General features: G+C 45.5%; 1 protein-coding gene across 5 annotated transcripts in view; it reads left to right on the forward strand.

The window, feature by feature from the left end:
* The window catches only part of LOC110504531 (glycogen synthase kinase-3 beta), a 69,968-nt gene extending 48,452 nt beyond the window's left edge, over window positions 1-21,516 (forward strand). For 2 of the 5 annotated variants that reach the window (XM_036975017.2, XM_090230239.1), the window contains 9 exons: window positions 1,675-1,758; window positions 12,513-12,623; window positions 12,730-12,860; window positions 13,047-13,153; window positions 13,295-13,392; window positions 13,883-13,990; window positions 17,400-17,586; window positions 17,810-17,908; window positions 18,078-21,516. In XM_036975017.2, the coding sequence (XP_036830912.1) occupies window positions 1,675-1,758; window positions 12,513-12,623; window positions 12,730-12,860; window positions 13,047-13,153; window positions 13,295-13,392; window positions 13,883-13,990; window positions 17,400-17,586; window positions 17,810-17,908; window positions 18,078-18,148 (996 nt within the window). In that variant the 3' untranslated portion in view covers window positions 18,149-21,516. Of the gene's footprint in view, window positions 1-1,674; window positions 1,759-12,512; window positions 12,624-12,729; window positions 12,861-13,046; window positions 13,154-13,294; window positions 13,393-13,882; window positions 13,991-17,345; window positions 17,587-17,809; window positions 17,909-18,077 lie in introns of those variants that run through there. The other 3 variants (XM_036975018.2, XM_090230240.1, XM_090230241.1) reach the window with 2 other exon arrangements.

The raw sequence follows: 21,516 nt of genomic DNA on the forward strand, positions 1-21,516 counted from the left end.
TTTCCTCTGTGGGTGGCTACTCTTCCTCTGTGGGTGGCTACTCTTTCTCTGTGTGTGGCTACTGTTCCTCTGTGGGTGGCTCCTCTTTCTCTGTGGATGGCTGCTCTTCATCTGTGGGTGGCTACTCTTCCTCTGTGTGTGGCTACTCTTCCTCTGTGGGTGGCTACTCTTCCTCTGTGGGTGGCTACTCTTCCTCTGTGGGTGGCTACTCTTCCTCTGTGGGTGGCTACTCTTCCTCTGTGGGTGGCTACTCTTCCCTTGTGGGTGGCTACTGTTCCTCTGTGGGTGGCTACTCTTCCTCTGTGTGTGGCTACTCTTCCTCTGTGTGTGGCTACTCTTCCTCTGTGGGTGGCTACTCTTCCTCTGTGGGTGGATATTCTTCCTCTGTGGGTGGCTACTGTTCCTCTGTGGGTGGCTACTCTTCCTCTGTGGGTGGCTACTCTTCCCTTGTGTGTGGCTACTGTTCCTCTGTGGGTGGCTACTGTTCCTCTGTGGGTGGCTACTGTTCCTCTGTGGGTGGCTACTCTTCCTCTGTGTGTGGCTACTCTTCCTCTGTGGGTGGCTGCTTGTCCTCCTCTGGGTGGCTACTCTTCCTCTGTGGGTGGCTACTCTTCCTCTGTGGGTGGCTGCTTGTCCTCCTCTGGGTGGCTACTCTTCCTCTGTGGGTGGCTACTTGTCCTCCTCTGTGGGTGGCTACTCTTCCTCTGTGGGTGGCTACTCTTCCTCTGTGTGTGGCTACTCTTACTCTGCCGCTACTCTTTCTCTGTGGGTGGCTACTTGTCTTCCTCTGTGTGTGGCTACTCTTCCTCTGTGTGTGGCTACTCTTCCTCTGTGTGTGGCTACTCTTCCTCTGTGGGTGGCTGCTTGTCCTCCTCTGGGTGGCTATTCTTCCTCTGTGGGTGGCTACTCTTCCTCTGTGGGTGGCTGCTTGTCCTCCTCTGGGTGGCTACTCTTCCTCTGTGGGTGGCTACTCTTCCTCTGTGGGTGGCTACTCTTCCTCTGTGGGTGGCTACTCTTCCTCTGTGGGTGGCTACTCTTCCTCTGTGGGTGGCTACTTGTCCTCCTCTGTGGGTGGCTACTCTTCCTCTGTGGGTGGCTACTCTTCCTCTGTGTGTGGCTACTTGTCCTCCTCTGTGGGTGGCTACTTGTCCTCCTCTGTGGGTGGCTACTTGTCCTCCTCTGTGTGTGGCTACTTGTCCTCCTCTGTGGGTGGCTACTCTTCCTCTGTGGGTGGCTACTCTTCCTCTGTGTGTGGCTACTTGTCCTCCTCTGTGGGTGGCTACTTGTTCTCCTCTGTGGGTGGCTACTCTTTCTCTGTGGGTGGCTACTTGTCCTCCTCTGTGTGTGGCTACTTGTCCTCCTCTGTGGTTGGCTACTCTTCCTCTATGGGTGGCTACTTGTCCTCCTCTGTGGGTGGCTAGTCTTCCTCTGTGGGAAGTCTTGGAGTCTTCTGTGGACTTAGAGTTCTTCAGACTGAGGGCAAATAATTATCTTACGATCTTATGATTTTTGTTGAGTAAAATCTGTGCTGTGTCTGTCTGTAGTTGACCTGTATCTAACCTGGTTCTCTCTCTCTCTCTGCTGCTGTTGACCCACCTTTGTCTTGTAGTTCTCTCATGCTGTATCCTGTTGTAACAGTAAATAGTATTGACTGTCTGTCTCTCTCCCTGTCAGAACCGCGAGCTGCAGATCATGAGGAAACTGGACCACTGCAACATCGTTCGCCTGCGCTACTTCTTCTACTCCAGCGGAGACAAGGTCCGTTTGTCTCTCTGTCCGTCCATATCTCTGTCTCTGTCTCTGTCTCTCTGTCCGTCCATCTGTCTGTCTTTCTCTCTCTGTCCGTCCATATGTCTGTCTCTGTCTCTCTGTCTCTGTCTCTCTGTCCGTCCATATCTCTGTCTCTGTCTCTGTCTCTCTGTCCGTCCATCTGTCTGTCTTTCTCTCTCTGTCCGTCCATATGTCTGTCTCTGTCTCTCTGTCTCTGTCTCTCTGTCCGTCCATCTGTCTGTCTCTCTCTCTCTGTCTCTGTCTCTCTGTCTCTGTCTCTCTGTCTCTGTCTCTCTGTCCGTCCATCTGTCTGTCTTTCTCTCTCTGTCCGTCCATATCTCTGTCTCTGTCTCTCTGTCTCTGTCCGTCCATCTGTCTGTCTTTCTCTCTCTGTCCGTCCATATGTCTGTCTCTGTCTCTCTGTCTCTCTGTCCGTCCATCTGTCTGTCTCTCTCTCTCTGTTCGTCCATATGTCTGTCTCTGTCTCTCTGTCCGTCCATATGTCTGTCTCTGTCTCTGTCTCTCTGTCTCTCTGTCTCTGTCTCTCTGTCTCTCTCTCTCTGTTCGTCCATATGTCTGTCTCTGTCTCTCTGTCTCTCTCTCTCTGTTCGTCCATATGTCTGTCTCTGTCTCTCTGTCCGTCCATATCTCTGTCTCTGTCTCTCTGTCTCTGTCTCTCTGTCCGTCCATCTGTCTGTCTTTCTCTCTCTGTCCGTCCATATGTCTGTCTCTGTCTCTCTGTCTCTGTCTCTCTGTCCGTCCATCTGTCTGTCTCTCTCTCTCTGTTCGTCCATATGTCTGTCTCTGTCTCTCTGTCCGTCCATATGTCTGTCTCTGTCTCTCTGTCCGTCCATCTGTCTGTCTCTGTCTCTCTGTCTCTCTGTCCGTCCATATGTCTGTCTCTGTCTCTGTCTCTCTGTCCGTCCATCTGTCTGTCTCTGTCTCTCTGTCCGTCCATATGTCTGTCTCTGTCTCTCTGTCCGTCCATATGTCTTTCTCTGTCTCTCTGTCTCTCTGTCCGTCTATATGTCTGTCTCTGTCTCTCTGTCCGTCCATATGTCTGTCTCTCTGTCGCTGTCTCTCTGTCCGTCCATATGTCTGTCTCTGTCTCTCTGTCTCTGTCTCTCTGTCCGTCCATCTGTCTCTGTCCATCTGTCTCTGTCTCTCTGTCCGTCCATATGTCTGTCTCTGTCTCTCTGTCCGTCCATATGTCTGTCTCTGTCTCTCTGTCCGTCCATATGTCTGTCTCTGTCTCTCCGTCTCTGTCTCTCTGTCCGTCCATCTGTCTCTGTCTCTCTGTCTCTGTCTCTCTGTCCGTCCATATGTCTGTCTCTCTGTCCGTCCATATGTCTGTCTCTGTCTCTCTGTCCGTCCATATGTCTGTCTCTGTCTCTCTGCCTCTCTGTCCGTCCAAATGTCTGTCTCTGTCTCTCTGTCCGTCCATATGTCTGTCTCTGTCTCTCTGTCCGTCCATATGTCTGTCTCTGTCTCTCTGTCCGTCCATATGTCTGTCACTGTCTCTCTATCTGTCTCTGTCTCTCTGTCCGTACATATGCCTGTCTGTTTCTCTGTTTGTCTGTGTGTCTCTTTGTCTGTCCGTCTGTCTGTCACTCTCTCTGTCTGTCTGTCCATCTGTCTGTCACTCTGTCTGTCTGTCTGTCTGTCTTGTACAGTGCCTTCGGGAAGTATTCAGACCCATTAACTTTTTCCACATTTTGTTAGGTTACAGCCTTAATCTAAAATTGATTAAATAGTTTTTCCCCCTCATCAATCTACACACAGTAACCCAGAATGACAAAGCAAAAACAGGTTTTTAGACATTTTTGCTAATTTATGAAAAAAAAGTTACAACTGAAATATCACATTTACATAAGTATTCAGACCATTTACTCAGTACTTTGTTAAAGCACCTTTGGCAGTGATTACAGCCTTGCGTCTTCTTGGTTATAACGCTACAAGCTTGGCACACCTGTGTCATGACGTTGGCCTGGGGGTAGGTTTATGACAGTCATAAATACCTCTTCCCCCTTTTTCCTCTCTCTACCCTACTGATGTTACATTTGCAAACCCCTTGGTTAACATAGAGATTCTGGGAACATCAGAAGGTGGGGAGAAATGAACTATATTCTGGTAATCCGACCACTTGAACATACAGTATGCGGTGGTACTTAATGAATATGATGTCAGTTCGGTTGTCATTTGAGACATTCTCATCAATGATAAGATGACATAAACTCTACAGTGGAAAGTCTACACATCAGAGTTATCGGATTCACATGGAATTGTTGTTCAATTTAAATGTTTGAATTTGAAATGATTCGTGATGGGATGAAATGTGATTTTAGCTTCTAAAATGTGAGATTTGGGTTTTCATAAGGTATGGCTCTGCTCAATCAGTGGCCCGCCCCTGTGAGGGGATATGGGCTATAAAACTTTTCAAACATGCCCTCCTCTCCCTTCCTATATAAGCCCTTCATGACAATATATTCTCCTGTTCCGAGGATGTGAGGACGACGGTCCGATGTCAGAATGGTTCAGATAAAAACTACAGAACGAAGCCAACATCAGCGTGAGCTTTGGTTGCGAATGGTGTGAGCTTTGGTTGCGAATGGTATGAACTTTGAACTCTTATTCACTACCTCCTAGCCGTTGAGTTAGCAACAGCAGCTGCAAACGCAGGTTAGGAAGGAACAGACAGAGTATCCCGTCTACCACACAACGACGTTACTACAATGTATTCAATTTACCAGCAGAGACATTCTTCAAAGGACAACGGACTCGGTTGGGCAACACGGCCTTCCATCTACCACCAACCTACCGAAGCGCAGCTCAGAGTAAATATTTATTGCATTTTCCTTTTCCAAATGGGCGGTAATTTAGAATGCATAAGATACTGTATTTACGATAGCACAGCTTCGCCCTTTGTTCCTCAGTCTTCCCGCTCTTTCACTCAAACCCAGCCCCTTTTGTGTAACCAGCTGTCATATCTGTTCCGCCCGCTAGGGACGTTTTCCTTTATGACGTGATTTGTAATCAAGTTATGATTAATTATGTGTATGTGTAATTCTGTGTGATTAGTTATGGATTAAGTAAATAAATAATTAAACCCAATTTTCTATTGCTGATTCAACTTGTTTGCCAGGGTTCGTGAAGATAACCAAGAATTTACAACTTTCAGATGAGACTGAATTAAGGTGACGATTAATATTGACTGCTATTGATGTAAAATATTATTAGGTCTTTAAGAGTTTATTCGGAAGATAACAGCTCTATAAATATTATTTTGTGGTGCCCCGAATCTCTAGTTAATTACATTTACATGATTAGCTCAATCAGGTGATATTAATTACGGATAAATTATTTTATAGAATAGCATGTCATATCACTTAATCCAGCATAGCCAAAGACACGACACCTGTATTTGGGGAATTTCTCCCATTCTTCTCTGCAGCTCCTCTCAATCTCTGTCAGGTTGGATGGGGAACGTCGCTGCACAGTTTCTTTCAGTTCTCTTCAGAGATGTTCGATCGGGTAGAAATTCAGGCTCTGGCTGGGCCAATCAAGGAAATTCAGAGACTTGCCACTCCTGCATGGTCTTGGTTGCGTGCTTAGGGTCATTTTCCTGTTGGAAGGTGAACCTTCGCCCCATTCTGAGGTCCTGAGCGCTCTGGAGCAGGTTTTCATCAAGGATCTCTCTGTACTTTGCTCCGTTCATCTTTGCCTCGATCCTGACTAGTCTCCCAGTCCCTGCCACTGAAAAACATGCCACCACCATGCTTCACCATAGGAATGTTGCCAGGTTTCCTCTAGATGTGACGTTGGCATTCAGACCAAAGAGTTCAAACTTGGTTTCATCAGACCAGAGAATCTTGTTTCTCATGGTCAGAGAGTCTTTAGGAGCCTTTTGACAAACTCCAAGCGGGCTGTCATGTGCCTTTACTGAGGAGTAGCTACCGTCTTGCCACTCTACCATAAATTCATGATTGGTAGAATGCTGCAGAGATGGTTGTCCTACTGGAAGGTTCTCCCATCTCCACAAAGGAACTCTGGAGCTCTGTCAGAGTGACCACCGGGTTCTTTGTCACTTCCCTGACCAAGGCCCTTCTTCATCGATTGCTCAGTTTGGCCGGGCGGCCAGCTCTAGGAAGAGTCTTGGTGGTTCTAAACTTCTTACATTTAAGAATGATAGCCACTGTGTTCTTGGGGACCTTCAATGCTGCAGAAATGTTTTGGTACCCTTCCCCAGATCTGGCCCTTGACACAATCCTGTATCGTAGCTCTTCGGACAATTCCTTCGACCTCATGGCTTGGTTTATGCTCTGACACACACTGTCAACTGTGGGACCTTATATATACAGGTGTGTGATTTTCCAAATCATGTCCGATCAATTGAATTTACCACAGGTGGACTCCAATCAAAAATACTTATGGAAGTAAGGTATTTCTGTTTTTATTATGTATATGTAACCGATGTGAAACGGCTAGCTTAGTTAGCGGTGGTGCGCGCTAAATAGCGTTTCAATCGGTGACGTCACTTGCTATGAGACCTTGAAGTAGTTGTTCCCCTTGCTCTGCAAGAGCCGCGGCTTTTGTGGAGCGACGGGTAACGATGCTTCGTGGGTGACTCTTGTTGATTGATGTGTGCAGAGGGTCCCTGGTTCGCGTCCGGGTATGGGCGAGGGGACGGTCTAAAGTTATACTGTTACATTGATGCTGTTGACCTTGATCACTGGTTGCTACGGAAAAGGAGGAGGTCAAAAGGGGGGTGAGTGTAACGGATGTGAAACGGCTAGCTTAGTTAGCGGTGGTGCGCGCTAAATAGCGTTTCAATCGGTGACGTCACTTGCTCTGAGACCATGAAGTAGTAGTTCCCCTTGCTCTGCAAGAGCCGCGGCTTTTGTGGAGCGATGGGTAACGATGCTTCGGGGGTGACTGTTGTTGATGTGTGCAGAGGGTCCCTGGTTCGCGCCCGGGTATGGGCGAGGGGTTGGTCTAAAGTTATACTGTTACCTATACATTTGCAAAAAAAAAAAATAATAAAAAAAAAAAAAAAAAAAACTGTTTTCGCTTCGTCATTATGGGGTATTTTGTGTAGATGATTTTCTTTATTTAATCCATTTTAGAACAAGGCTGTAACGTAACAAAATGTGAAAAAAGTCAAGGGGTCTGAATACTTTCCAAATGCACTGTATGTCTGTCTTTCCGTATCGTTGTCTGTCTCTCTCTGTCTATATGTCTGTCTGTATCGCTGTCTGTCTTTCTCTGTCTATATGTCTGTCTGTATCGTTGTCTGTCTTTCTCTGTCTATATGTCTGTCTTGTGTGTCCGTCCATCCGTCTGTCTGTCTGTCTGTCTGTCTGTCTGTCTGTCTGTCTGTCTGTCTGTCTGTCTGTCTGTCTGTATCGCTGTCTGTCTGTCTGTATCGCTGTCTGTCTTTCCGTATCGTTGTCCGTCTCTCTCTGTCTATATGTCTGTCTTGTGTGTCCGTCCATCCGCCTGTCTGTATTGCTGTATGTCTGTCTGTCTGTCTGTTAGTCTGTATCGCTGTCTGTCTGTCTGTATCGCTGTCTGTCTGTCTGTATCGCTGTTTGTCTGTCTGTCTGTCTGTCTGTCTGTCTGTCTGTCTGTCATGTTCCCTCTGAGTATTCTGAATATTCATAACACATGAATGGTTCAGTTCGTAGAATCTGTCATTCACATGCTGGCAGGAGGATAACTGGCAAATATAGACCACACTCATGTGCCCAATATGTCAGAGTGCACGTATGCAGCATGCACAGTGCCAGGGCCAAGACACTGCAGTAATGGATACTCCCACTCAGGAAACCTAGTCTGGACTTGGTTTGGGATGCCCATGTGTGAGGGTGAGGGAGAGAGGCTGGGGCAGAGGGCACTGAGTAAAGGGGTTGCCTGACCAAAGGCCACTTGATAATTTTAGGAACCACCACGTGCAAGAGGGCCTCTCGTGAGCCTCACTCTTCTCCTCTTTCTCTCCTCTCTGACGTATTTTCCTCCTACCCCCTTCACTCTGTTCTAATTGTGGATAGCTGGCATAGTGTGATTGGTATGGGGATTATAGCTCTGCTGACACGTAGGAGGGGAAAAGACAGGCAGAGAGGGAGAGAGAGTGTGTATGCAAAATACCAGTCAGGTCTGAAGATGGGTCCTGGTCAGATGGCTCATGTCTAGTGTAGAGTGCAGTGCCAGTACTAGCAGACTAACAGTTGTGTTAGCTGTTAGTAGTAGCTGTGTTAGCTGTTAACATTTGTTAGCTTTTAGCAGCCTAGGAGCTATGTTAGCTGTTAACAGTAGTGGTAGCTTTTAACAGCAGTGATGGCTCTAACCAGGAGTGTTAACAGTAGCAATAGTGTTAGCAGTAGCAATAGTGTTAGCAGTAGCAATAGTGTTAGCAGTAGCAATTAGAGTTATGTGGAGTTATGTAAGGTCTGGAGTCTGGACTGATTAAACACTGTTCCAGTTCACTCTTTACGCACTTACACAACACACGTCAAACACAGTGCGAGTTTAAGAGCTCTAGCACACAGTGGCACTGTGAGATCACGGCATGCCTCTAGGTTTGGCTAAGCCGTGTCTCGTGTACAGTTGGCAGGACTGAGAGGTGTGTGTGTGTGTGATCAGTGCCCAGGTACAGAGAATGGGGGAGGAGAGGTTGTGCAGACGGGTACCAGTCTGCAGCTGGTTGGCAGTGCCAATATCTTTACATGTCTTTGACAGTATACCAGGCATATGCTTTTTAACAGTGCTCTAGTCTTCCGAGATGATTATGTACCCAGGGTTCTGACGTACGTTCTAGTGTGAATAAAAGCGTTCTCAATGAGTGCTAGTTATCTCTCTCTCTCTCTCTTTCTCTGACTCATCTTTCTCTCTCTCTCTCTCTCTCTCTCTCTCTCTCTGACTCTCTCTCTGACTCTCTCTCTCTCTCTGACTCTCTCTCTCTCTCTCTGACTCTCTCTCTCTGACTCTCTCTCTCTCTATCTGACTCTCTCTCTCTCTCTCTCTGACTCTCTCTGACTCTCTCTGACTCTCTCTGACTCTCATCTTTCTCTCTCATTTCTCTCTCTGACTCTCATCTTTCTCTCTGCTCTCTCTCTCTCTCTCTCTCTCTCTCTCTCTGACTCTCATCTTTCTCTCTCCTTTCTCTCTCTTTGACTCTCATCTTTCTCTCTCCCTCTCTCTCTTTGACTCTCATCTTTCTCTCCCCTTTCTCTCTATCTGACTCTCATCTTTCTCTCTCTCTTTGACTCATCTTTCTCTCTCATTTCTCTCTCTGACTCATCTTTCTCTCTCATTTCTCTCTCTCTCTGACTCTCATCTTTCTCTCTCATTTCTCTCTCTGACTCTCATCTTTCTTTCTATCCTCACTATATGAGCCACGTTACAAATCCCACCAAGTGGGTTAACCATATTGGAGCGATGCGTAGTGTGTTTGCCTTTCACGCCAGTGACCTGGGTTTGCTTCCCTACCCTGGTGTGTGTTACAATACTTATAATATGCATTACTGCCAATGTTGGGAAACTTTAGTACAGGCTCTATGTTCCTCCAGGAACCAAGAGGATTAAGTGAGTTAAGTAAGTCTCTGTATTAGCTGGTAAAGGTGCAAGGTTTAGCTGTGTTATTGAGAGGAAGTGCCTTTGTAGTGAAGCAGGAAGTGAGTCATCACTGCTGTTAGGCTAAATATAGCCTGCTGGGCGCTACACTAACAGCAGGACGGAGTCTCCCTTTCTCTGTAAATCCTACTGTTACCAATAAAGTATGTGGAAGAGGTGTGAACACCATCACCTTTAACCTGTATAAACCAGGCTGGATGACATGTCTTTTGCGCGTGTGTGTGTGTGTGTGTGTTTGTGTGTGTGTGTGTGTTAGAGGTCGACCGATTATGATTTTTTTCAATACCGATACCGATTATTGGAGGATCAAAAAAGCCGATGCCGTTAATCGGCCGATAAAAAATAAATACAAAAATTAAAAAAATGTATTTGTAATAATGACAATTACAACAATACTGAATTAACACTTATTTTAACTTAATATAATACATAAATAAAAATAAATTTGGCCTCAAGTAGATAATGAAACATGTTCAATTTGGTTTAAATAATGCAAAAACAAAGTGTTGGAGGAGAACGTAAAAGTGCAATATGTGCCATGTAAGAAAGCTAATGTTTAAGTTCCTTGCTCAGAACATGAGAACATATGAAAGCTGGTGGTTCCTTTTAACATGAGTCTTCAATATTCCCAGGTAAGAAGTTTTAGAATGTAGTTATTATAGGAATTATAGGACTATTTCCCTCTATACCATTTGTATTTCATATACCTTTGACTATTGGATGTTCTTATAGGCACTTTAGTATTGCCAGTTTAACAGTATAGCCTCCGTCCCTCTCCTCGCTCCTCCCTGGGCTCGAACCAGCAACACAATGACAACAGCCACCATCAAAGCAGTGTTACCCATGCAGAGCAAGGGAAACAACCACCCCAAGGCTCAGAGCGAGTGAAGTTTGAAAGGCTATTAGCGCGCGCTAACTAGCCAGCCATTTCACTTCGGTCACACCAGCCTCATCTCGGGAGTTGATAGGTGTGAAGTCATAAACAGCGCAATGCTTGACGCACAACGAGGAGCTGCTGGCAAAACGCACAAAAGTGCTGTTTGAATGAATGTTTACGCGCCTGCTTCTGCCTACCACCGCTCAGTTAGATACTTAGATACTTGTATGCTCAGTCAGATTATATGCAACACAGGACACGCTAGATAATATCTAGTAATATCATCAACCATGTGTAGTTAACTAGTGATTATCATTGATTGTTTTTTATAAGATAAGTTTAATGCTAGCTAGCAACTTACCGTGGCTTACTGCATTGGCACAACAGGCAGTCTCCTTCTGGAGTGCAACGAGAGAGAGGCAGGTTGTTATTGCGATGGACTAGGTGAAAATCTGACAAGGTGAAAATCTGTCTTTCTGCCCCTGAACGAGGAAGTTAACCCACCGTTCCTAGGTCATTAAGAATGTGTTCTTAACTGACTTGCCTAGTGTAAAGAAGAAAAAAATTGGCAAATCGGCGCCCACAAATAGCGTGTGTGTGTGTGTGTGTGTGTGTGTGTGTGTCTATAGACTCTGAGTGAGAAAGAGAAAAGGGTCCAGACGGGTCTATTCTAGTGGACAGAACTGTTTCAGACTGCCAGTCTAATCAAATCAATTTATTTGTCACATACACATGGTTAGCAGATGTTAATGCGAGTGTAGCGAAATGCTTGTGCTTCTAGTTCCGACAATGCAGTAATAACCAACGAGTAATCTAACCTAACAATTCCACAACTACTACCTCATACACACAAGTGTAAAGGGATACAGAATATGTACATAAAGATATATGAATGAGTGATGGTACAGAACGGCATAGGCAAGATGCAGTAGATGGTATAGAGTACAGTATATACATATGAGATGAGTAATGTAGGCTATATAAACATAAAGTGGCATAGTTTAAAGTGTCTAGTGATACATGTATTACATAAAGATGGCAAGATGCAGTAGATGGTATAGAGTACAGTATATACATATGAGATGAGTAATGTAGGCTATATAAACATAAAGTGGCATAGTTTAAAGTGTCTAGTGATACATGTATTACATAAAGATGGCAAGATGCAGTAGATGGTATAGAGTACAGTATATACATATGAGATGAGTAATGTAGGCTATATAAACATAAAGTGGCATAGTTTAAAGTGTCTAGTGATACATGTATTACATAAAGATGGCAAGATGCAGTAGATGCAGCAGTTTAAATGAGTACAATATAGAAATTCTAAGTCAGGTGAACAGAAGGACTTGAGCTCCTGTATGTTGTTATGATCATACCACGTCTCGTTAATCATAAGGCATACCCCCCCCCCTTCTTACCAGAATCCATGATAACACTAGCTCACCTGAACAGCCAGCTAGCTTCTCACGCTACACTCTGTCTGCTCAGGTTAGTTTGCTAACTGGCTCTGCTAGCAAATGGAACAGAGGGAGTAGAATGCAAAGGTTGAGTTGGGAAAGAAGGTACACTCATAGACCTGCCGTTTCACTACAACCTTCTTTGGGCATATCCAGAGGAATTGTGGGTAAAGTCTGAGCTCAAAGATGAAGAACGGATGGCATGTGACGTTACGGCAGGCCATCGACCTTCACTAATCAGATCATAGGAAAAGGAAGAGGAATAGAGTGGTAGGCTTGGTATAGGAGTGGGGTGCATTAGGGGGACAAATTACATCCTTTAGGGGTCACTGAGGCCAGACGAGCACTTCCTGTCTCCACCCAGCCCCCTTGTGCCCTTGGCAGGAAATTACATCACTGTCTGCGGTGGTGCGTCACGTCAAGAGGGTGGTGACGCAGGCGTGCTTTTCCTGCCCTCGGGGGAAACACTACACAATGGAGCACAGTACAGACACAGTGATATCATCACACAAACAGGCTGTTTCCTCGCTGTCACCACAGCAACCAATGCTTTCGAGAGAGAGAGAGGGAGAAGACAAGGCAAGACAGAGACATGGAGGGAGTAAAGAATTGGCAGACAGTCTATGAGATGGACATGGGCATGCCAGAGTGAAGTGTCACTGATCGTCAAACAAGTTACATTGTTTGTGTGTGTTGCCTAACCTCTCCCCCCTCTCTTTCTTTCTCTCTCTCTCTCTCGCTCTCTTTCTCTTTTTCTCTCTCTCTCTCTGTAACAGAAGGATGAGGTGTATCTAAACCTGGTTCTGGACTATGTTCCTGAGACAGTCTACAGAGTTGCCAGACACTACAGCCGAGCCAAACAGACTCTGCCCATAGTCTATGTTAAGGTGTGTGTGTGTGTGAGTGCCTGTGTGTGTGTGTGCACACTATGTTGCCATCATGTGTATCCTCTGCTTTCCATTTCTAATGTGTGTGTGTGTGTGTGTGTTGTAGTTATATATGTACCAGTTGTTCAGGAGTCTGGCCTACATCCACTCGTTTGGGATCTGCCATCGGGACATCAAACCCCAGAACCTGCTGCTGGACCCCGAGACGGCTGTGCTCAAACTCTGTGACTTCGGCAGGTCAGTTTGAACTATGTGAAAGAATCTGCAGTTCTCATTAGCTTTGATTGGCTAGGATGAGGATGAGGATGATTATGGCAGTGATGTTAATGATCATGAAGATGACTATGATATTGATAACTATGATGATGATGATTGATGAGGAGTGTATGTGACTGACAGTGTGTGGTGATGTTGTGTCTCCAGTGCTAAGCAGCTGGTACGTGGAGAGCCCAACGTGTCCTATATCTGCTCTCGCTACTACAGAGCCCCCGAGCTCATCTTTGGTGCCACCGACTACACCTCCAGCATAGGTGAGCTAACAGCTAACCGCTTACAGCTAAACCCCACTGAAATTCATATAAACCCTAGCATATATAGGCTAAATGCTGACACCTCTAGAGCAGGTATGCTAATCACGACATCTTCCTGTTTCTGCTCCGCCCCCTCTACAGATGTGTGGTCAGCTGGATGTGTGCTAGCAGAGCTGTTGCTAGGGCAACCAATCTTCCCTGGCGACAGTGGAGTGGATCAGCTGGTGGAGATCATCAAGGTACTGATACTAGCCTGTCAGATAGGATGTCTGTCAACCAATTCTCTCTATTTCATCGAATGAAAGTTGGCACACTCTCACCTGTCTCTCTCTCTCTCGCTCTAAATTGTCCATCTCTTCACTGCTCATGCACTCTCCTCTTTTTGTCATATTCTTCCCCTCATTTGTCTCTTCCTCCCCTTTCTTCCCCATCTCTCTCTCTCTCCCTCCCTCCCTTCCTTCTCTCGCCGTCTCTCCCTCCCTACCCCTCTCTCTCCGTCTCTCCCTCCCCCTCTTCTCTCTGTCCATCTCTTTCTCTCTTTCTCCCTACCTCCCCTCTCTTTCTCCATCTCTCCCTCCCCCTCTCTCCCTCCCATTCTTCTCTCTGTCCATCTCTTTCTCTCTTTCTCCCTACCTCCCCTCTCTTCCCCCTCTCTTTCTCCGTCTCTCCCTCCCCCTCTCTCCCTCTCTCCTTTCCCCTCTCTTCTCCTCTCCTGTCTCTGTGCTGTAGGTTCTGGGGACCCCTACACGGGAGCAGATCCGAGAGATGAACCCCAACTACACTGAGTTCAAATTCCCCCAGATTAAGGCACACCCATGGACTAAGGTGAGTCAACAGGTACAGGAACTCTTTTACTACTCTACAATCCACCCCCTCCCCTAGCATCATCTCGCTGTGCTCTCCTCGCCAGCATGCCAGGCATTCATCTCTGCCATCCCATATATCTGTACTCCCTAATATCCAAAATAAACCCCTTCACCTAGACACTTCATGATGGGCCCCACCTAGATTTGTAAGGATTGGATAGGTGTAAGCTATATGGTAACAGTTGCGTCTAGCCCCACTAGCTTCCTGGTAGGCTAGCTGGGGTTTCTACCATATTTCTTACAACCATCAGATTCTTTCTAATTTGCAAGGGCACATGAAGAAGTCCTCAGGTCAGGTCGGTGATAACCTCAAGAAAGGGAGTTAGCAAAGAGGACATTGTCACAGTATTTGAACAGGGCCCAAGTCAAATGGCAAATGAGCAGTGTTGTAGAGCAGGTCCTCCTGGTGTCTCCCTAGACTCCACCTTGTGCTTGTTCTCTAGTACTGCATCTTCTAGCCGCCCAGTCTCTGTGCTGCCTGTCTAGACCAGGGATGGACAACTTCAGTCCTCGGGTTCTGATTATTGTCATACTTTTGCCTGACTCCCAATAATCAACTAATCCTTATCTTCAGTTTAAAATGCAAATAGTTCAACCAGCTGTGTTTGCTAGGGATGGGGGGGGAAATGTGACACCACACTCCAGCCCCAAGGACTGGAGTTGCCCATTACTGGCCTAGAGTCTCCTACCCTGCTTCTGTAGGGCTGCGCTCTTTACACTTGAACTGGACAAATACAGAGGACAATCTATGGACAATGAGACTTCCTCGTGGTTTTAACAGACGCACAAAGTTCAAATATACAGTCGTGGCCAAAAGTTTTGAGAATGACACAAATATTAATTTTCACAAAGTCTGCTGCCTCAGTTTGTATGATGGCAATTTGCATATACTCCAGAATGGTATGAAGAGTGAGCAGATGAATTGCCGACTGGAAGCTGCAAAAGGAGGGTGGTGCTTGGAATCATTGTTGTTCCTCTGTCATCCATGGTTACCTGCAAGGAAACATGTGCCGCCATCATTGCTTTGCGCAAAAAGGGCTTCACATGCAAGGATATTGCTGCCAGTAAGATTGCACCTAAATCAACCATTTATCGATCATAAAGAACTTCAAGAAGAGCGGTTCAATTGTTGTGAAGAAGGCTTCAGGGCGCCCGAGAAAGTCCAGCAAGCGTCAGGACCGTCTCCTAAAGTTGATTCAGCTGCGGGATCGGGGCACCACCAGTACAGAGCTTGCTTGGGAATGGCAGCAGGCAGGTGTGAGTGCATCTGCATGCACAGTGAGGTGAAGACTTTTGGAGGATGGTCTGGTGTCAAGAAGGGCAGGAAAGAGCTACTTCTCTCCAGGAAAAACATCAGGGACAGACTGATATTCTGCAAAAGGTACAGGGATTGGACTGCTGAGGACTGGGGTAAAGTCATTTTCTCTGATGAAACCCCTTTCCGATTGTTTGGGGCATCCGGAAAAAAGCTTGTCCGGAGAAGACAAGGTGAGCGCTACCATCAGTCCTGTGTCATGCCAACAGTAAAGCATCCTGAGACCATTCATGTGTGGGGTTGCTTCTCAGCCAAGGGAGTGGGCTCACTCGCAATTTTGCACAAGAACACAGCCATGAATAAAGAATGGTACCAACACATCCTCCAAGAGCAACTTCTCCCAACCATCCAGGAACAGTTTGGTGACGAACAAGGCATTTTCCAGCATGATGGAGCACCTTGCCATGAGGCAAAAGTGATAACTAAGTGGCTCGGGGAACAAAACATCGATAATTTGGGTCCATGGCCAGGAAACTCCCCAGACCTTAATCCCATTGAGAACTTGTGGTCAATCCTCAAGAGGCAGGTGGACAAACAAAAACCCACAAACTCCAAGCATTAATTATGCAAGAATGGACTGACACCAGTCAGGATGTGGCCCAGAAGTTAAATGACAGCATGCCAGGGCGGATTGCAGAGGTCTTGAAAAAGAAGGGTCAACGCTGCAAATATTGACTCTTTGCATCAACTTCATGTAATTGTCAATAAAAGCTTTTGACACTTATTAAATGCTTGTAATTACACTTCAGTATTCCATAGTAACATCTGACAAAAATATCTGAAGACACTGAAGCAGCAAACTTTGTGAAAATTAATATTTGCGTCATTCTCAAACCTTTTGGCCACGACTGTACATTACCGTTCAAAAGTTTGGAGTCACTTAGAAATTTATTTGTTTTTGAAAGAAAAAAAGTAGTTGGCAGCTTCATTAAATCGTACCCGCAAAACACCAGTCTCAACGTCAACAGTGAAGAGGCGACTCCGGGATGCTGGCCTTGCAAAGAAAAACTATATCTCAGACTGGCCAATAAAATATTAAGATGGGCAAAAGAACAGAGAACTGCCTAGAAGGCCAGCATCCCGGAGTCGCCTCTTCACTGTTGGCGTTGAGACTGGTATTTTCTGGGTACGATTTAATGAAACTGCCAGTTGAGGACTTGTGTGGCGTCTGTTTCTCAAACTAGAAACTCTAATATACTTGTCATCTTGCTCAGTTGTGCACCGGGGCCTCCCACTCCTCTTTCTATTCAGGTTAGAGCCAGTTTGCGCTGTTTTGTGAAGGGAATAGTACACAGTGTTGTACGAGATCTTCAGTTTCTTGGCAATTTCTCGCATGGAATTGCCTTCATTTCTCAGAACAAGAATAGATTGATGAGTTTCCGAAGAAAGGTCTTTGTTTCTGGCCATTTTGAGCCTGTAATCGAACCCACAAATGCTGATGCTCCAGATACTCAACTAGTCTAAAGAAGGCCAGTTGTATTGCTTCTTTAATCAGGATAACAGTTTTCATCTGCGCTAACATAATTGCAAAATTGTTTTCTAATGATCAATTAGCCTTTTAAAATGTTAAACTTGGATAAGCTAACACAACGTGTCATTGGAACACAGGAGTGATGGTTGCTGACAATGGGCCTCTGTACACCTACAGATATTCCATAAAAAAATCAGCTGTTTCCAGCTACAATAGTCATTTACAACAATGTTATGTTATTTTAATGGACAAGAAAATGTATTTTCTTTCAAAAACAAGGACATTTCTAAGTGACACCAACATTTTGAATGGTCATGTATTTTTCTATGTATATCACCCTCACCTTTGTGTCGACCCTTGTCAGTTAAGTTAGGTAATATCTGTAACATTCATAATAATAATAATAATAATTACATTCTCTCTCCATTTCATATCTATAAGCAGAAACTGAAATCCTCCTCTCTCACACCTGCTATCATGACCGCATACATCATTGTATTCATGATACTAGTTTGAAATTGATTGGTTTACTGATTCTAGTCTCGCCTTTGTGATTGGCCCCCTGACCCGTCATTGCGTTGGATTGGCTGCTAGGTGTTCCGGCCGCGCACGCCCCCGGAGGCCATTGCCCTGTGCTCTCGGCTGCTGGAGTACACGCCCACCTCGCGCCTCACTCCCCTGGAGGCGTGTGCACACTCCTTCTTCGACGAGCTGAGGGACCCCAATGTCAAGCTGCCCAACGGGCGAGAAAAACCCTCTCTCTTCAACTTCACCACCCAGGGTACAGCACCTTGTCAATACACTGTCTGCCTGTCTGTTTTATCTGCGGTACGGAGAGTTTCTTCTCCTACATGTATAATGATGTGGTCTCTCTCTGTCAGTCTCTGTACTAATGCTACCTGCTGTAATATGTGTGTGTGACCTATGTGTGAGTTGTGTTTGGATGTGTTTATCTGTGGTGGATGTGATCTGCTGTAATCTGGTGTACCGTGTCTCTCTCATAGAGCTGTCCAGTAATCCCTCGCTGGCCAACATCCTAATCCCCGCCCACGCCCGCTCTCAGGTCACCACCTCCACCCCAACCAACGCCACCGTCACCACAGGTTAATCCACACCTCTCCATCCCTCTCCAACTCTGTCTATGTTCTCTCTCTCTCTTTTCTCTCTCTGTCTCTCTCTCTCAGGAAAATGTCTTATAAAAAACACCTGTTTACTCATTGTGTAAATGAGTGAATCATTTTCCTCCCCCTACTCTCCTGACCTCCTTTCTAGATGGTAACAGCACAGATCGTGGCCCCAGCACCACTACCGCCTCAGCCTCTGCCTCCAACTCCACCTCCTGAACCCTCCCTCTCTGACCCCCCCCCCCCCCCCCCCCCCCCCCACATCGCCCCATTCAGGGGTGCACCTGGGTGCCAGCTGTAAGAATGATGACATGGCAGGGTTTAAAACAGATGACAACAACAACGCAACTAACTGAGCCCTCCACGTCACCCATCTAAGTGTTTGATTTCTACAACCTACTCCACTGAGGACATCTTTATGGTCTGTTAGAGGGAGGGAGTGGTGGGGGCAGGGGAGGATGATGAAATATAAGAGTATTCATATATAAACGTACCATATATACACAATACTAGCCTGCTAATGTTTCCAAGAGGACAATCTATGTATCAAAGTAATTATCTGTCCCCTCACCCTCCTCCTCTTCCTTGTCCACAATGAAGCCCCCCCCCCCCCACATTAAGATCAGTCCCTCCCTCTCGCCCTCTCTCTACACCACACCCCTTCATATCCTCACTTCCCCTCTGACACCCCCTGGTTTGGATGGCCACCCAGGCTCCTCCTCCTGTAGTGCATGGCCTGAGTATAGTTAGGAGCACCCAGAGTGACCTTTCCCCCCTGCATTGACGTCCACACTTCTGCTAATTAGGCATGAGATACACACACACACACACACACATACATTCTTACCAACACACGCCGATGCATGAAGGTCCTGATATATGTGGACAGTCCAATCAGAAGGGAGGTTTTGATGTTGTCAGAGGTTTGCTCGGGGTTGTTTTTAAACGGTTAGCGAACAGTTTTATTCTGTTTTTATTTTACCTTGGCTTAGGGTGGGTGGGATCATTTAGATTGACATGTCAGATGTCTATGGTTCTGTGTGCTTGTATTACATTTACACTGAATGTACAAATCATTAGGAACACCCCTGTTCTACAGGGATGCTGGCCCATGATGACTCCAATGCTTCCCACAGTTGTGTCAAGTTGGCTGGATGTCCTTTGGGTGGTAGACCATAAATGATACACACGGGAAACTGTTGCATGTGAAAAACCCAGCAGCGTTGTAGTTCTTAAAACTCCGGTGCGCCTGGCACCTACTACCATACCCCATTCAAAGGCACTCAAATCTTTTGTCTTTCCCATTACGTCTGAATGTCACACATACGGTACACAATCCATGTCTCTACTGTCTCAAGGCTTAAACATCTTTCTTTAACCTGTCTCCTCACCTTTATCTCTATACTGAGAAGTAGATTTAACAAGAGACATCAATAAGGGATCATAGCTTTCACCTGGATTCACCTGGACAGTCTGTCATGGAAAGAGCTGGTGTTTCTAATGTTTGTACACTCAGTGTATACATGCATACACCGTTTATATATTACTTTGCATTATGTACAAATATATATATATATATAGATATAGATATATGTATATTTAACTTCAATGGTTCAGAATCCATAACGGTTAGTTGTTGACTCACAGAGCAGGGGCAATATTTGCTACTGCCTAAAGACATGAAGAGGCAAGGTGGTGTGATTACTTTGGCTAGAAAATACTTTTTTTCAGCAGTCACTTCCCTGTTTTCCTGTATGTAATTATTATGTTAATGCTGTAGAGAGGACTAGAAAAACGCTCTGTTCCTCAACTATTTTTTATTTATCTCTATCAGATGACTGTGTTGTAATGCAGTCAGTTTTGGAGGGGATGTCTCCCCCACACCTTCTTTCTGTCTCTTTAGATGAAGACTTTTTCTTCCAAACCAACCCCTAGCTTCTACCCCCTCAGCATTTGATTTGGAATTCAGCCATGGAGAGGTCTCTGTTGTTTCTGGCTAGATTGCGAGGAGTTCTCTGCCACTGCTGGCTCTCCGATTGTGACCACTGACTCAGTGTTAGTACAATGTTCATCAAATGTTGGTCCAACGTTAATTGAACATTAGTCTAGCATTCTTCTCTTTCCTCTATCTCTCTCCACCTGAACCACACAAGCACCTCTCTGCTCCAGTCTCTCAGAGTAGAGCGTCTTACTTACCCATACATATTCACACAGGTTCAATACGACAACACAACCACACTGTGTATATGTACACAGTTCATATGCTCCTCACCAAATCCTGACTCATGTTTTAGTTTTTTATGTTTGTTAGTTTCTTCTGTTTTTATGTTGTGATCATGGTATGTACAGTATATATATGTAGACTTCTGTACTGTTTATGAGCAAAAACAAAGGGGGAGAAAAGAAGAAAAAACCAGACTTCTTTGTTGGATATTGTAGATGATGATGATGCTTTATCCAGCCATATAGTTCAATCTGTACCTGTACATTACAGTAGATGACAGCTGTATTATTGGAACAATACCTGGTCATGTATAGTGTATCTATAGTTTGGAGTGCCTTTTCTTTCATACACCTTCGCCTTGGCCCCGTTACCCCCCCCCCCCTCCCATCACATAACCTTACATCCTCCTTAGGTGCTGTTGCATTACTTTCTGCCCCCTCCCCCCTCCTCTCAGATCTCAGTTTCAGCCAAGAGTTGTGCCAATGTTAGATTAACGTTAGAATTTATCTCTTTCTCTGTATGTATAAGTCATCTTCAACCTCCTTTTCCCCACGTTTAAAGATTTTTGTTAGAAATCTGTTTTTAAAACATTATCTATATATAGTTCAAGATTGTTGTCCGATTTGAAGAAAGCTGTTATGGTTTCACTAGGGTGCAGAAATATCTTCCACACACACACCACAGACAACAGAGTAAACATAGCATAGACATACATTAGAGTACATTATGTATTCAGTCAAAATGATGCTTCTGGTATCAAAGCCATTACGCCAATTGATGATATTGATGTTGTGCCTCAGAGGTAATGCAGTACATTGTATCTCATTGTCTACACACCCCTTCTCTTTTCCACCTCCATCCCTCTGTGGTCTGAGGGGTTTATCATGTCCCCCGCCGTGCCATCCCGTCCTGTTTGCTGTAACACTTGCGTTCATCAACATGTTGCCGTCTATCCCACCAGTGTGACCACGTCACCTTTCTCCCCTGACTCCAGTTCAACCAGAGTGAACCATGTCAATCCACACCACAACCGTTTCAGTTACCAAAACAAAGACAAGCAAGGATAGTGGACTATAATATACCGACTGTGGCATCGTGTCACTCGTGGCAGGAGAAGATGCTAACTGAGTTCAAAGAAAAAAGAAAAGACCACGGAAAACTAACTGTAAAACAATACCACTACTACTTGAATGCCTCGGTTTGTGACATTTTATTTCATTTTTAAATGGTTGTTTTTTTGTTCTGTGAAGGTATCCTAAATGTTCGCCCCTGTAAATACTTCCCCCTGCGTGCCCTGAGGAATAGTTCCCTGGTTTCCTGGTACTGTCATTTGCATTAAATAAAGAGTAGGATAGCCTGGAAA

Source organism: Oncorhynchus mykiss, chromosome 3 (assembly GCF_057628025.1).
Source record: "Oncorhynchus mykiss isolate SJ-2025 chromosome 3, ASM5762802v1, whole genome shotgun sequence".
Classification (NCBI taxonomy): domain Eukaryota; kingdom Metazoa; phylum Chordata; class Actinopteri; order Salmoniformes; family Salmonidae; genus Oncorhynchus; species Oncorhynchus mykiss.